This window comes from Podarcis pityusensis, assembly GCF_964106645.2.
Source record: "Podarcis pityusensis genome assembly, chromosome: 2".
In the NCBI taxonomy this organism is placed as follows: Eukaryota; Metazoa; Chordata; class Lepidosauria; order Squamata; family Lacertidae; genus Podarcis; species Podarcis pityusensis.
This window is the reverse complement of record NC_138029.1, coordinates 30,253,828-30,270,513: the sequence shown is the minus strand read 5'-3', so window position 1 is coordinate 30,270,513 and position 16,686 is coordinate 30,253,828. Positions and strand designations below refer to the sequence as shown.

General features: G+C 42.7%; 1 protein-coding gene across 5 annotated transcripts in view; it reads left to right on the top strand.

The window, feature by feature from the left end:
* LOC308470358 (E3 ubiquitin-protein ligase RNF213-like) overlaps positions 1-16,686 on the top strand; it is a 97,030-nt gene that overhangs the window by 63,423 nt on the left and 16,921 nt on the right. For all 5 annotated transcript variants that reach the window (XM_080993512.1, XM_080993513.1, XM_080993514.1 and 2 more), the window contains 18 exons: positions 1,031-1,149; positions 1,664-1,780; positions 2,077-2,159; positions 2,837-2,984; positions 4,143-4,278; positions 5,128-5,319; positions 5,713-5,852; positions 6,460-6,605; positions 7,544-7,762; positions 8,488-8,669; positions 11,034-11,154; positions 11,480-11,580; positions 12,858-13,040; positions 13,508-13,665; positions 13,753-13,861; positions 14,143-14,257; positions 15,629-15,845; positions 16,340-16,530. In XM_080993512.1, the coding sequence (XP_080849638.1) occupies positions 1,031-1,149; positions 1,664-1,780; positions 2,077-2,159; positions 2,837-2,984; positions 4,143-4,278; positions 5,128-5,319; positions 5,713-5,852; positions 6,460-6,605; positions 7,544-7,762; positions 8,488-8,669; positions 11,034-11,154; positions 11,480-11,580; positions 12,858-13,040; positions 13,508-13,665; positions 13,753-13,861; positions 14,143-14,257; positions 15,629-15,845; positions 16,340-16,530 (2,677 nt within the window). The remainder of the gene's footprint in view (positions 1-1,030; positions 1,150-1,663; positions 1,781-2,076; positions 2,160-2,836; positions 2,985-4,142; positions 4,279-5,127; positions 5,320-5,712; positions 5,853-6,459; positions 6,606-7,543; positions 7,763-8,487; positions 8,670-11,033; positions 11,155-11,479; positions 11,581-12,857; positions 13,041-13,507; positions 13,666-13,752; positions 13,862-14,142; positions 14,258-15,628; positions 15,846-16,339; positions 16,531-16,686) is intronic.

The following is a 16,686-nucleotide window of genomic DNA, read 5'->3' as shown; positions in this document are numbered from 1 at the left end:
TGCCAATATTATAATGTCATTATACAAATCTAAGGTGCAACTATATTTGGAATACTGTGCACAGTTCTGGCCCTGTTGATCCAAAAGCAATACAGTGGCACCTCGGTTTTTTAACGTAATCCATTCCGGAAGTCTGTTCGACTTCCAAAACTTTCGAAAACTGAGAATCAAAGGGCAGCTGGCAAATCTAATTGGGGGAAAAATTGAGAAACACTCCTTGGAAGCCATTCCGAGGCATGTTCAAAAACAGAAGCAGTCACTTTTGGGTTGTTGGCGTTCGGTTTCCAAAACATTCGGCAGCCGAGACATTGGACAACCGAGATTTGACTGTATTGTAAAGTTGAAAAAAGTTCAGCAGATGGCTAAACTTTTCCCCATGAGGAAAAGTTGTAGCATTTCAGACATTTTAGAAATGGTGAGTAAATGTACATACAGTTATGTGTGGCATGGAGAAAATTGATAGTGAACAGCTTTTCTCCCTCTTTCATAATACTACCACTCATGGGTATCCAGTGAAGTCAGTTGTTGGGAAGATTTAGGACAGACAAAAGAATTGGCTCCCACAAGTGGCACTGGTGGCCTCTAGTTTGGAAGGCTTTGAAAGAGGATTGGACAAATTCATGGAGGCTGAGGCTGCCAGTGGCTGGTAATCCTGATGGATACGTAGTACCTCCCCTGTGGAAGGCAATATGCCTTATGAATACCTGTTTCTAGAAACCACAGGAGGAGAGAGTGCTGTTTGCTCAATTCCTTCTTGCAGGCTACCTATAGGCATTTGCTGGGCCACAGCAAGAACAGGATGCTGTACTAGATGGGCCATTGTCCTGATCCAGTAGCCTCTTCTTGTGTTCTTATGGTATATGTAATACTTAGTAGGCATCCTAATACTTTATGTTGGATGGAGTGGAAATGTAAGCTTTATGAATACTGAAATCATGATGGGAGATGTCGATTGATTGGTGGGTACTTTATGATGGGTATTTAACTCTGCTGTGTGAAACTGATGGAAGCCATTTCCTTCCCCTTGCAGATACTCAGTTGTTAACGAAATCAACAAAACAGATCAGGGTGAAACCTCCGTGTTTGTGTTCTTCATCACTAAACTGTCACGAGCTGAAGGAGGAAGTTCCTATGTAGGATTTCAAGGAGGTAGAACTATCTGTGTTCAGAGATTTAGAATAATTACTGGAGTGCATTTTTTATTATTAATCGCCATCATATAATATGCCAACAGTGGACTTCTGCTGAGTTATGATGGCTATCTAGCCTTAATTTCCCAAGGAGCTCAGGGCTCAGGCTGGGTGACTGCTAGTCAGGTGGTGTAAGTCTCAGTCCAAAAGCGACTGAGCGCTGCTGAGAGTGCATAATCACACTTGCCATGTGGCGGTGGCAACTGCAAACAAACCTTACTTCTCTGCCACCATTGCCTTGTTAAACCACCCAGCAGAGCTCTTCTGGATGATGAACAGCTAACCACTCTGAGGAGTGCTGTAATGGATTTACAAAGCATGTTGTGAATAAAAGGTACCACAGATAGGGCAGGTCCTGTAGAGGTGCACAGAGAAACATCAGATTGAGATTTGTGGGATTAGTTTCAGTTACTGCAGCTTGACAATGTAAAGAGGTCCGACAACCAAGAAATGCTTTTGTTTTCTGTTGCTAGGGTTGTGGCAGTCTGTGCATATTGATGACCTGAGGAAATCCAAGGATATTATCTCTGATGTAACTGCCCTGAGAAATGTCACCATCAGCCAGCTCTTTTCTGCAGAGCCTCCTGAAAGTAAGAATGTGAATAAATGCATGTTGAGAGACAGTACACAAGTGAGAAAACATCTAGGCGTGTCTATATGTCTTGTGTTTTATATATGTATGCAGTATCAAATTTTGACAGAATAATTTGAGCTTTCACTGTTGAACGAAGGACTACACCAGCCCCCACCAACCCTACCAATGATCAGGGATGGTGGAGTTGTTGTCCAGCAATAACTGGACAATAACTGAAAATTGACTATTCTTGCCCTAAGTTTATCAGCAGGCAACTTGCATCCCTGTATGACACCTTCTTTGTTGTTGCAGCTGTGATAATGGAGGGAATGGAAGAAGAGGAAGATGAGATGGGGGTGGAGAGGTCAGCAACATCTGAAACCCAAAAACTGACCGTAAGTTGAGATCCAATGTGTTTAATTCTATCCCTTGTTTCTTTGGGGTTAGATGGAGCCTATTTGTGCCTGCTCCATGAATCTCTGATACAAAATAAAGTTTCTTACAGACATTGGGAACAGACAATAAAGCACTTCCAAGAACATGATTCTTTTAGTATTTTTAATTTTTTTCCTATCTCATTCTAAATTATATGGGAATACTAATTCCATTCTGGTTTTTGTTGTTTTTGTTTTGTTTTTTGCTCTTTAACAATATATTGCACTTGTACTAGCCTAGTCCTCTTCACAGAGAACATTTATAATCAAGCCACTACCTTCCTTTAATCACCTCCGGAATAATTGAACTGAATATATTGCCTCCCCTACAGCATTCACTCTATCCTTGCTTTGCCACCTGCTTTTGCTAAAGGGCCATGGACATTACTAGTCACCAACCTTTAGCAATATATATTTATTTTGGTTAGCATAACAACATGACCGGCTCTTTTTGTGTGTGTTATCTGGATGTGATTGCTCTTTGCTGAGCAGATTTCTTGACAAAAGTCCTGCAAGGAGGACCTCCAACAATTACCATATGTATTCTTTCTTTAAGAGGGTAGCTTGTGGCTTGGACTTTGGTTTGTGCTGTTGCAGGATACTAATCGTCTTTTTTTTTTCCTGCTATTCCTGGAAAGACCCAAGTCTTGGACACCACCATTCTTCTACGGAGCTGTGTGCAAAGAGCTGTGGGCATGCTAAGGGATCAAAACGAGGATGCCAGCCGCAGTACTAAGAGAATTGAAATCCTCCTTAGCCTTCTGTCTCAGGAAGATGACGTAAAAGGTATGAAGGACTAGAAGCACTTGGAAGTGGAAGGTATAGGAATGTGCAGGCCCCCTCCTCAATCCCATTTGGGTTGGGTCCCAGTTTGGGCCAGATTGATCTGTTCCACAGATCCGAATCACAATTTGTAATTTTGGATCTCCCTGTCCCACTGGAGGGACAGGGCGACTTGCAGAGCTGATGTGTGGGGAAGCGACTTTAGCTGCTGCTCTAGCCCACACGCCAGCTGTTAGACAGGAGGCCTCAGCAAAGCCCCTCTGCACCTCAGGCTTGTGAGGAGACCCCAGAGCCCAAAGAGGATATCTTCTTCGGGCTCGGGGGAGGGTCTCCTTGTGAGCCAGGAGGGACTCTCCAGTAGGGCTTCGTTGAACCACTCAGCTGAGAGAGGAGAGGGAAGCCTCCTGCCCCCCAACTGAGTAAGCTCTGATGCCTCTCAGGTTCACGCAAGGTGGGGGGTGGGCTTCATGCAACTACCTGACCCTCATTGCGGAGTAGTTTAAAGAAGTCTCCTTCCCCACCTTTGGCTTCTGTGAGTATAATAATTTCCAGCTGTATAATAATCTCCAGCTGCAAATTGTTTTCCGCTCAACACACCAGGCACAGGTGACAGAGGGACTTAGAGCAGCGGTGATTTCCCTCGCAATATACCGCTGGGTGAAGGCGATATTGCGCTATGGGCCTTCAAACCGGTCCTTGGTGATATATTGATATATCGCCCAGGCCTACTCTCCAGGGTGCTCCCAATATATGTGATTTCAGTTACATGCACAGAGGCCTGGAACATAACCCCCATGTAAATTGGGAATTGTCTGTGTATTTTGTGATATTTGTTCATTTGTGGGGGTTTTAAAAAGTATTTTAAAACTGTAACTTACCTTGTATGCCTTCACAGAATGATGGGATATAAATGCAATAAATAAATATGTTTATGTCCTAAATAGATTTTCCATATTTTATAATAGAATATTGATAAATGTAACTGCTTAACTATACAGCCATACCTGCAGCTCTATAAATTATAATTTCATAGGGAACATTCATAACAGAAGAAGGGGGAAGCTAAAATTAATTTGCACTGTGCAGAGCTTTTGCTTCAGAACTTGAAATTTAACCATAAGTAGTGCCAGTTGGCAAATTTTATGCTGTCTTTCCCCTCAGCCTCCTTCCTGAAGATAACAAAGACTCGCCTGTTGAGCCTTTTGGGGAAGCAAGAAGAAAATGTTTACACCATGAAAGAGTGGGTACGCCGAGAGGCATCAAACCTCAATGCCCTCCAAGAAGTAGGAACTTTCAGGTATACACAGTAGTTAAATCACTACACTTTTTCCAGCTCTAAAAAAGATAAGTCATTATCGAGGAAGCTCTTTGTACATACATGTTTAGGATATTTTAAGTGTACATGGAGGGGGTGCTGATTTTACTTGCAACTATATCAAGTGCTGCTTCAGAGGGGTCCCCTGATCTCTGGGTGTGTTTGCAGGAGCCTAAAAAGCTGAGTTATTCTTTAGATCTCAGCTGTTCAGTACATTGCAGTGAGTGTAACTGAGTACAATACTGAAATCAAAAGCGTTCACTGGAAGCTATGTTAATATTTGGCTGTCTTTCAAAGGATTTGATTCCATTTTTGCTGGTACCATTAATCCTGGAAGTAAAATATGTATTTACTTTGCTTCAAAGACACAATTTAACAGGTTCTAGGAATAGTTGAAATGCAGAATTAGGTTGAATATATATATTCAATATATATATATACTATATATATATATATATATATATATATTATTTTATATACCCCCCCTTCATCAACAGATCCCAAGGCAGTTCACAAGATAAAAATACAAGATAAAAGCACAAATAAACATAAACAACAACAAAAATACCTCCCCCCAACTAAACACATTTGAAAGGCTGAGGAATGTTAATCAGCCAAAGGCCTGATTGAAGAGAAACATTTTTGCTGGGCACCTGAAAACATATAATGAAAATGCCAGATGAACGTCCCTAGGGAGAGCATTCCACAAGCACTTTTCTCCATAACATTCTCCCTTGAAATGTTCAGTCAGAATGTTCCTGAAGGAGTGTATGCCTTTCTTAACATTGGGTATTGCTTTTTTGTTTCCTTTACCTCTCTTGACACTTGCAGAGACACCCTGTGGAAGCGGGTCCAGAGTGTGGTGACTCCATTTATGGCCTATATGTTGTCTGTCCTAGACAGTGACTGCAACCTGGACCTATTGGTCAGACCAACAACAGAAAAGTGTGTGAAAGCTCTGTGGCTATTCATCTTCAATGATCTCAAGCTGCTGGACATCCCTTACATTATGGGCCAGAACAAGTAAGTGGCATAAAGAAGGCATGAATGGTTGCCAATGAATTGATGGCTTGCAAAAATGTGAATGGTGAAGGTGATTTTGATTCCATGTGAGGGACTTATCTTGAAAGCTGTTTATTCAGTTAGCCAAAAAAAAAAAAAAAAAAAAAAATGTTCCAGTTGTATGCCATGATGTTTTGGCAGCACATTTCTCAGTGGGTATGACTTACGAGCCAGATCTCCTTAAAGGAATAATGTTGTGGTTGTCAAATGCTTTTTTGAGAGATCAAAACTCAAGGATTGGTAAACATAACTCTTTACCTGCTTCTTTCTAAGTGCTGAAACAAAACATTGAGCTTCCTGCTTAGTAAGGGATATCTCTAGCTTGCTAACTTAATTTACATGTGTCTTGCCCAGTTCCCAAACTGAGACTATTCTGGTGCAGAGCTACTTTAAGAAATCAACAGGTGCTGGCAATGAAATGCCCTTCAGCTGGAAGATAAAAGATTATTTGGAAGATCTTTGGGTTCAAGCTCAATACATCCCTGGTAATGAAGGTGAGAATCCAGAGGGAACACACAGAGAATTACCCGTAGGAGGGATCCTGGATTGGCTTGTGTCTCTCCTCATGTGTAGATGAGCTTTCTACACATCCATCTATAACCTGGGAAAACTCTCTCTGACAAACATTTGTTAGGGGAGTATGGGCATGGTGTGAGAGAATGGCAGTATGTGAGGCTAGCCTCTACAGCTCTGTGGACCCCCTCAACACTTTCATTCATTGAGGGTTTATTTGTCCCCTCCCATATGGAAACAGCCAGAAGCAGCTTGTTATGGCTTGAGGGGTATTGCTAAAAATAATTTGGGGTACTGATGACTACTAAAAACATTGCTAAAATGAGACACAGTTCTGCCCCCGCTCAAATCTTTGCCCAAACTTGACATGCCAGGTTTTATATTAAAATAGATAGTTTAAAAAGTCTAGGAGATTTAGCAGGGAATCTTGACCAGCCACTGTAAACAACAGAGCAGTTTCCAGTGTTATGGGAAATTGATAAGAAAATTATAGAGCAATATGCTTTAATAAAGTAGCACCGGTGAGATGCTATAGTAATTAAAATTTTCATATAACTTAAATATTCCAATTCTACTGTTGTCCTACAGACAGATTTGTAAGCATCTTTCAGAAGAAACCACTGGGGCAATATATTGCTGATCTCCCTGAGGAAGAGAGGGAGCACCTTTTTCACTGTTACGTCAGAGACTTCATCCTCCTGACAATGGGTGTTTCTTCTCATAAGGAGCTAAAGGTAAGTACCGCAACATGAGACATGAAGATGCTTAGAACATTGTGTGTGCCAGTTGTAATGCCCAGGAGATGTGTGCTGTAGTGTTTGACTGAAACACATACCTCAGCAGCATATGGCTAAAGTAGATGAATATCACACAGACATGGAATGAGATGGTGACTGCACACACTTGTTTTATCTGAATGAAGAAAATTCCAGACTGCTTGAAAGCTCATGCTGTTAGATCTCAACAAGTAGGATTTTGATCCCACTTCCCTGTCCTAGCTGTTCCATATTCAGTATTCTCTCACTGCATCAGCTGGGGGATCTTGAGGTGTAGCTACTTAAATACACCTGCACATATAACCACCTGTCCTGTATTTATCCCTTAGGATGACTTAAAAATTTGATTTCGACTTCCAACCCTTGGGGATGTTTCTTTGAGTTGAAATCATTACAACACTAGAGGGGTTTCTTCCCCTTCACTTTCATTTTACAGTAGCATGGCAAGTAGATCAATGCACAAAATATCCCCTCCTACTTTATTTTGACTCTACCTTCAATCTACTGGAAAATTCCCTACGGTAGAAGTTTCTGACAAGTTGTTTCCCCAGTCAGGTGGTTCTTGGAATGACAGCAGCCTAAGCAAGGCATTTGCATCTAAAGAGGTTTAATGTCTGTCTTCTGTGTTCAGACGAGCTCACCAAAAATTAAACTATGAAATGTGTTTTCAGGTAAACTAGCTCCAAAGTGTACACGCCCAACTGCTGTAAACAAAAGTGAGAAAAAGTCCCTGTACCTGTGGAGTGAGATACATTTTACCCCAGTAATACATGCATGATTGAAACAGTTTTCTTGAATGTGTTATAATTCTAAAGATAAAAGTCTCATCTACATAAGAATCTGTAGATATTACCGCACAAGATTTGCTTCCAGTGACATTGTTTTTCAATTTCTAGTTGCTGCAGACAGCTCTCTTATCATGTATGGAGGAAATGAAGGCTGCTTCTTCCAATGCAGAAGAGAGGGTGCTGCCCCTCCCCTTTATCCATCTTTGTTACCGTCAGTTTAGGAGTCGTCTGCAAAACCTTTCCAGGATTCTTGCTGTGTACCCTGATGTGTCCAATTCTCTCACAGAACATATTGAGAAAGGAGACAGCTTCTTGCATCGCCAAATGGTAGGAATCATATTGGGTGGGTGGTAATATTTTAGTCCTACTAGAAAAAGTGTGTTTTTAAAATGTTAGGGAAAATGATAATATCTTTTAAGGGCGATTGCTGAAAGTCACACAAGGCTTTAACATTTATGTATCTTATTTGTTCTTTGATGCTCTGATAATTAGTCTCTTTTGTAAATACATACAATCAGCACAAACCACAGTCTCCTTACAAGTGCAGGAATTAGATTGATCTATGATAGGGAAAGCTTACAAATGAAGTAGGATTCCAATGAAAATTCCTTACTAAACAAGGTGTAAAAAGTTTAATGTAAATTTACCAAGTGAAGAATAAAATGCACATCTTAAAAAGAAAGACTAAAGGAATGTGTCTGTTCCGTTTTGCCAAAAACCCCAAAAAACACACCCCATAACAGAAAACTAAGTGGAAATGTTTTTCACCTTTTCTATTGACATAATCAGCAGGGAAGTCAGCTATGAAGATTGTGGCTAATACAGAAGAGTCATGATCTGCTTATTGAGTTAGGAATGTGGATAGTCATAGTTCGGCTTGAGAGCAGGTTCTCACATTTTCCAGATTGGCAGTTGAATTATTTATTCTGCTTAATGAAAGGAAAAGAGTCATAACTTGATTTTTCACACCCGATTTTTAAAAATGAAATAAATGTTACTATTATTTATTGTCCATGTCTGTATTAAAGCCCTGTTCATGCCTGATTGCTTAGGTTCTGGATGTGCTTGCTGCAATTGCTTGCACTGAGATGTTGGAAGAAAAACTGTTGAACTGCAGATCTCAAACGTGGCTGCAGCAGGTGAAGAAGCTTCAAATGCCAATTGAACTTGTGTGTACAGCAAACTACATTCAAAGCAATGGGACCCGATGTGACCAGCTGCTCCAGGAACTCAGGTAGGTCACATGGACCAAACTGGAGGTAGAGGAAGCACTGGAGAGTTGGACTCAGGTGCCATCACCAAAGACAGGCTGCCATCTGCGTTGAAGCAAACAGACTCAGCCACCCCATCCCCTGTAGTTCTGTATACAGTGGTACCTCTGGATATGAACAGGATCCGTTCTGGATCCCCGTTTGCATCCTGAAGCAAATGTAACCCGTGCCTGCGCGGATTGCGATTCGGCGCATGCGTGTGATGTCATTTTGACCGTCTGTGCATGGGCGAGCGGCGAAACCTGGAAGTAATGCGTTCTGTTACTTCTGGGTCGCTGTGGATCGCAACCCGAAAGCACTCAACCCGAAGCGTATTTAACCTGAGGTATGACTGTACTTGCAAACACAATCTTCTTGCTTGGAATGAGCAACATGTGAATGTTCTTGTTTTTACTATGTATTTCATGTTTTTATCCTGTATTTTTATGCTGTGAACCACCCTGAGATCTTCAGATGAAGGGTGGCATAAAAAGTTAATAAATAATAATAAATAAACTCCCCGCAAAACAAGGAGTTTATCTGGATTTTACTAGAGGACCTTAAATTAAGTCGACATGGATTTCTGAGGCAGGAAGATGTTTGGGAATGTTAGAGGACAGGACATGCAGAGAAATATTTTATTCAGCATTCTGTATCATCTTTCTACTCTGGTTTTTTTAGCTAAATATGAGATGCTAGATATGTTACAGGTGACTGGAAAGAGATCTTTGTTTTCTCTTAAGCTAAGTACAGTGGTACCTTGGTTCTCAAACTTAATCTGTTCCAGAAGTCTGTTCCAAAACCAAAGCATTCCAAAACCAAGGTGCGCTTTCTCATGGAAAGTAATGCAAAATGGATTAATCCGTTCCAGGCTTTTAAAAACAACCCCTAAAACAGCAATTTAATGTGAATTTTACTATCTAACAAGAGCATTTCTGGGTTAGGGTTAGGATTAGGATTAGAATTAGAATTAGTGTCAGGGTCAGTGTTTTATGTTTTCTTGTGATTTTGATTCATTTCTGGTTGGTTTGCTGGGGAGCACCTGGCTGCCTTCAGGTGGTGCAGGGGCTGTCAGATGCAGCTTCCGTGCTGCCTCCACCTTCCCCGACCCCAGCAACTATTCAGCCTGGCTGCCTTCAAGTAGTGTAGGGGCCCCCAACCAGTTGCTGCTTGCACAGGAGCAGGAGCTGGATCGGGGCTGCTCAGCTGGGGAGGTGCAAGCTCCATCACACTTTCCATTGAGGGGTTCATGGCTGTACTCCCCTCAAGGGAGAAGTTTAAAGGAGCCCCCACCTCAGCCTCAGAGCCCCTGCACCACCTGAAGGCAATGGGGGTGAATAGTTGCTGGGGTCAGAGAAAGTGGAGGCAGACCGGAAGCTGCATCTGAGAGCCCTTGCACCACCTGAAGGCAGCCAGGCGCTCACCAGCTGAGCTGCCCGATCCCACTCCTACTTGTGTGCAAGCAGGAGCAGGGGTGGGATCTCTCAGCTGGGAAGGGAGGCTTCGCACTGCCTATCGGAGCAGCCCTGCTCCCGCTTCTACTTGCTACAAGCAAGAGCAGGCTGGGTGGTGGTGGCGGCGGCAGCGGCAGCGACATCCCTTACCTGCTCGCTTGCCACCCAGCCCAGCCTTCCCTCACTCAGCGCCGGGACTGCTGGAGGAGTGGGTGGTTGTTGTGGCAGCGGCTGCCTGCTCACTTGCCGGAAAACAGAAGTGTGGCACTCAAAATGGAAGTTATACTCAGAACGGAGCATGTTCGGCTTCAAAAAAAAGTTCGGAAACTGGAAAATTCATTTCCGGGTTTGAATTATTCAGGTTCCAAGTAGTTCAAGAACTAAGCTGTTCGAAAACCAAGGTGCCACTGTATAGACCATTAATTCCCAGTATTAAACCAACAATTTGGAAGATGACGGCCAAAGCCTTTTGCTTTCTTTCCTTATAAACTCTAGATACAAGATCTTATTTAAGATGGGTAGAACTATGTGAGATTGCCAGCAGCCTTGATTAATATTCAAGTTTACGTTTTGATTTCCTGTCCCTCATTTGGTTTTTATGCCTCCTTTGCCAGAAAGCCTTTCCTGATATACTGAATGATTATTACATTGGCCTGCCTCTCTACTCAATAAATCTCACTCACAACCTGTAGATTCCACCTGTTTCAGTAGCAGAATTTATTTGCTATTGAATTGTAGGTGAACTGTAATTCCACCTCATCCACCTGCAATTTCTATCCAGGCTACATCTTCCTCAAAAATGGTCACATGTTTTCTCAAGTTGCTATTTTTGCGCAAACATTCTTTTGAAGAGCTGGGCAGGTTGTCTAATTCTGGACTTCCTCCTCAACACAGGAGCCAATGGAATAGGATTTTCTCACTTTCCCTCTTCGTGGAACATGTGCTCCTTGGAGTGGAAATGCAGATTCCAGAGGTGAAGAACCTGGTAAAAAAGTTCACCTCGCGCCTTGGAAAAGTAAGAACTCTATTCTCACTTGGTGCAAAGCATCTCTTTATTGTACTAAGGAAGTAAGCAACATCCTTTTTATTTTATTTTTTTAACACAGAGCATCAACATCATCAAAAATTCAAGAAGGCAAATAACATAAAACATGAGAATTGTTGTATCTAAACCAGTATTAAAAGCATTCAACACAAAGACCATAACAGAGCAGTGTTATTGTAGTTACTGTGGTGATAAGTGTTTAGAACCGAGTGGAACAGGATAGTTTTATCTGTATGTTCCTATACTTTTAAACTTCACTTTTGGAATGTGATACTATTGCTTTTGTTCTTTTTAGTGTTTTCAAGGGGGTTCAGACATTAAAACCCATAACACATTCTGTGCAGTCATGGATATCCTATGTCAGTGCAAGGAGGATGCCAGTTCAGTGTTTTGCAGGTAATGCCTTTGGGATGAGCCCATTCCATTTTATGAGAGTGCCTTTTCGGTTCCCCTTGGATACTGGAACTGGGGGCAGGCTATGTAATCCTGTACTCATTATGATTAGGAAGGGGAGAGAAATGCCACTACCAAGCCCAAATGACCTCACTAGTGCAAATTCTCAGGCATACCTGCAAGCAGTGGTTCAAGTCCCTTCATGCTCACTCTTGGAACATAGTGCACAAATGGAAGAAATGAGAGTCCTCTTAACACAGTACTCACATAGCTCCCTGTGCAGGGCTTACAGATCTGCTGTGAGGGAGTGGCTCACCAAACAGGGCAGAGTACAAGGGAGAAGGGGTAATATAGCCCCACGCACCTTTTGCATGCCTAGCAAAAAAAACCAGTGGTAAAAGAGCAGGAGTAGTTTCTTAATCGCTCAGCCACAGCAACAGACAGGTGTTGGGTATGTCGTGAGGCATTTGCCTTTTGCTCCCACCCCCAGCTTCAGTGCCCACGCATGGATGCCAAGAGGGCAGGGACTGCAGGAGGAGCCACTGGCGGAGGAACAGGGGTGCGGGGGGAGCGCACCGCCCCCAGCGGCACGATCCCGGTGGCGTGCCATTGCGGCTGCTCCTCCCCCCTGCGCTGGGCGCCACGCCTCCACAGGCAGCACATCACGCCCCCGGGACACACGCCACTCCCCTGGGACGCGTGCCAGCCATGCCCCCGCCTTCTCTCCACCCCACCCCCCTTCCGGAGCTTGAAGCTCTGCCACTGGGAGGAGCTTTAGACAGATGGAACACCATACATTTTATATTTAAGAGTACAACCCCATGATTGTTTGTATGTTTTGGAACATGCCGTATAGACTGCATGGACCAACCCAACCTTCCCCTTGGCTACTAACAGCACACACACCCCATACACATCTTGCTATTTTGCCCAGTAAGCGTGTTCTGCCTAGTAGTATTCCTGCACACCTCCCATTCCTCACTTACTTACTTCCCACCCTGCTGTAACTGCCTCAGACATGTCAGCAGCAGCACCCATCCCTTTTGTGTGCCTTGAGACCTGCCAACTCATAGTCAAAGGAGCAGTTGGTGTGCAGGCATCTTGGGTAGGATGCCAGTAACTGCAAAATATATAGGCACTTATGATGACTCAAGAACAGCAATGGAACAGTCAAAGAATTTCATGTAGCTCCTAAGCCTGTTTCCTTGTCGCTGACCTGGGCAGTGAGCTATAATTAAATATACATTAAACCCACATACATGTTTGTGTTATATTCACAGTTATGGTTTGAGGCCATGTCCAATTTGTTTGGAAGATCCTAGGGAGCCAGTCCACCTTCCTTGTGATCATGTTTATTGTCATCAATGCATAAAACAACGGCTGGTACCAGGAGAGATGTGCTGTCCATTTTGCAAAGTTGAACTACCAGATGACTATTCTCCCAAAGTATCTGAGGAGATCCGGTAATGCCTTATTGATTGGATTGATTGCATTTATATCCCACAGCAGTTGGTAGTTCTGGTGATAATTTCAGCTTCTGGCCCTTAATTTCTGAGGATTTAATCATTCCCTCTATTAATGTTTGTTGGAGCGGGGACGATCTTTGGGTAGCTAAAATGGCATAATGCACACACAACAAGGTGAAATTTACAGGTTCAGGGGAACCCCAAGGTTTGCAGAAGTACATAAAACCTTTAGAAAAATGCCTTAAGGAGCAACCCTTCAAAACATAGCAATGTGTAATGAAATGGTGTATCCTGCAAGAAGGCATGGCTAGTTGGATTGACCCCTAAACTTGACCTTATTTGTAGGTCCAGCTTATAACACTCTGTTGGCCTTGCATTTTTTAGCATTGCCCACAAACTATGTGATGCAAGTTCTGCAGTCGACTAGATAAGTAATTCTCCCCAATTCTCTTCCACCACCACAGTGTTGCCATTAAAAAAATGACCCGGTTCCGCAAGTGTTGCAACAGTTTTTTCATAGAGCTGGTTTCTACTATGTGTTTCAAAGACAATGAGCCCCCAGCAAAAGCTGTGATCCAAGAGCTGTTGAACCTCCTGTTTGTTCACAAGCCAGCTTTGAAAGGTATGTTCATGTGCTCCCAGCAATTTGCCCTACCCTGAACGTATTGACTTCTTCATGTCTCTGTACCATGTTTCATTATTTCTTTAGGTCCAAATGACTACAGTGTGTACACAAAAACTCTATCCCCCTTTAATGATGTGGTGGATAAAACCCCTGTAATCCGTTCTGTGGTGCTAAAGTTGCTTCTAAAATACAGGTAAGGGACTTTTATCTGGGACGTGCAAATTGGGAGCTATATACCTTGCTTCTCCTTCAGTGTTCACCCCACTGATACCTGCTCTGATTTCCTTGATGTCGTAGTGGTCCTCATATGAGTTCAGCTATTGCTTTTCTGAAACTCTGAAGGCTCTCCCCCTTAGCCCTGTTGTACAACTTCATCTGAATGCATACTTCTGATAGTGGAGGTATCCTTTCATTTTTAGAATAGAAAAGCATGTGCCTGTTCATTAATAAGGCGAGGTTTCTCTTTTTCTATAGTTTCAATGATGTGAAAGTCCATGTTCAAAAATATTTATCGAAAGCAGAATCAATATGTAACCTAGACAAAGAAGACAAGACAGTACTGTACACGCTGTTTGCCAGCTGCCTTGAGGTAAGTATATTTTCCCCATAACTTTTCAAGGTACCTCCAGATGTTTTGAACTCCCATCAGCCTCAGCCAGCATGACCCAATTGTCAGGGACAAAGGGCGTTGTCTGAAAGTTTCCAGATTGAGGAAGGTTTCTGTAAGACCTGTGCTGTGCTCCCTGTATACTTTCAGTTTCTTTTTGCTTTGCCATAGTCTCAGGTTATGTGGGTTTTCAGAAACAGAGATGCAGCATCTATAAGGTCAGCTCTGCCTGTATACATGTACAGGAGAGCAACTGATTAGACTAGATTTTTTTGGCTATCTGGTCTAATAAATTGCAGCGGTCCATTGTCTTCTGTGGAAAAATGAGAAGCAGCTACAGTAAGAAAAACGAGTGAACAGGCTGCTGTGCCTCATTGTGACCAAGTGAGTTCTGCTTGAGGAATATTTGGAAATATGTGGCATGCTTCTTAGTACTTAAGGCTCATGTGGCCCTTTCCCCCACTTAAGTGAAACTTGAATAAAGAACAATTAGGAAAACCTTCCCTGCCTAATTAACCAGACTGGTTAAAGAAGGGTAAAAGCAAAGCCTCTGAAAGGGAAGCCATTCCTTAGAGCCTTCAATATGGGCATGATAAAATCAAATAATTATGTCCTCCCAGCCAAGGTTTCTGATGCCTCTGCAAGTTTTGCTTTCTGAAGTGGATGACTAGGGTCACTTAAGATTCTCCCTACAATACTAAGTGTTATGTACTGAAGTTCTCACCCTGGGCCAGCAGGGGGGATACTGTAGATAGTTTTCACTCAGGTCCACATATGCAAATAAGGAATTGAAAGAGACATTCAATGATTGGATAGTTACAGAAAGTTGTTACTGTTGTGTTGTAGTGGAGCTCTATATAAGCAGGCTGGCTGAACCCTTCAGTTCAGTTCTGTTCTGGGTCTGTGAATAAACAAGAGCTATTTGAAGAATTACTGTGTCGTCTGATGTGTTCACCCACAACTTAACACTAATGGCTTATCCACACCTCCATTTGCCACTTCCCCCTGGGAAAACCCACAGTTTAGCGTTGAATCAGAACCAACAGCAACTGGGTTTTCTGCAGATTGCTGTTTGTTCAGATTTAGCACCAAAGAGCTCTTTTTCCATGGCAAGGCAAAGGCAGAACTTCTCGGATTTGTGCCTACAAAGCATGAGACAAACAGAAAACTGTTTGGACCTGTACTTTCTAGGCATGGGACAAGGGGAAATGTGGAAAAGCCCTGAGCACTTTATTTTCTAGCAGTGTCAATGCACGCAGTAATAAGAAATGCTTCGTTCAATAGATTTAACAAAGATTGGTATGGTGAGCAATGGTGAGCAATAACTGGAAAACATTATGTTTCATTTTTCAGGATTCTATGTGTGAGAAATTGGGAGCCTCCTCAGAGAAAAGCAAGGCAAACTGCCTGAGAGAAGATGGACGCTTCCTAACAAACTACATAAAGCAAAGCAGGAGCAGCCATGAAACCTCTCAAGAAGTCACCATTGAGTACTTGCAGGGAGTGGCCCACACCCGCCTGTGTATGGATAGGGCTGCACAGCTGCTCTTTGAACTTCATGGAACTTCAGGCAAGTGGGATTCTGTTAAACCGGAATAAAATATGTACCAAATAACTGGTGTATGAAAGAGTTCCTGCCGCTAGATGAATTACAGGATGGGTTTATCCTTTGTGTCCATATTTAACAGAAAAACGAAATACTGGTTCTGTGCTTCTGTAGTTGTCTTTTTCCTACCAGTAGATTTGTGCTCTCTTTTGAATGCAAAGCTTTGTATGATATTTGTTGTTCTCAGTGCTTCTGAAAGTGTTGGGTCAAGGTAAAGGACCCCTGGACGGTTGAGTCCAGTCAAAGACGACTATGGGGTGCGGCGCTCTTCTCTGCTTTCAGGCCAAGGGAGTCACCGTTTGTCTGCAGACAGCTTTCCGGGTCATGTAGCCAGCATGACTAAACCGCTTCTGGCACAACGGAGCACCGTGATGGAAGCCAGAGCGCACAGAAACATGTTGGGTATTAATAGCTTAGCATAATTCAGAAACATTTTCCTTTTTCCTTTCTCTCTCCAGCTAGTAGTCAAGAAACAGAGAAGCAACACTACCTGCAAAAAGTGAAGCAGTTCTGCAGTCAGATTCAAAATGACTGGTACCGAGTTTACCTTATCCGCACACTTACTAAACAACATGGGATGGAGTTCACACAGAGACTTTCTAATGAATCCGAGTTTAACTGGATATTTCCAGCAGAAATAATTCAACAGGTAGTACAGCTCTATCTTGAGCACTCACCATCTTATTAATTCTTGGGCACTAGTTTGGATAAAGTAGAAATGGTCAAATGGTGTGTATGTTAAGGGGGATTTATTTTTTTAAACGAATGTATTTTGCTTAGGCTGAGAATGTGATGACTTGCCCAG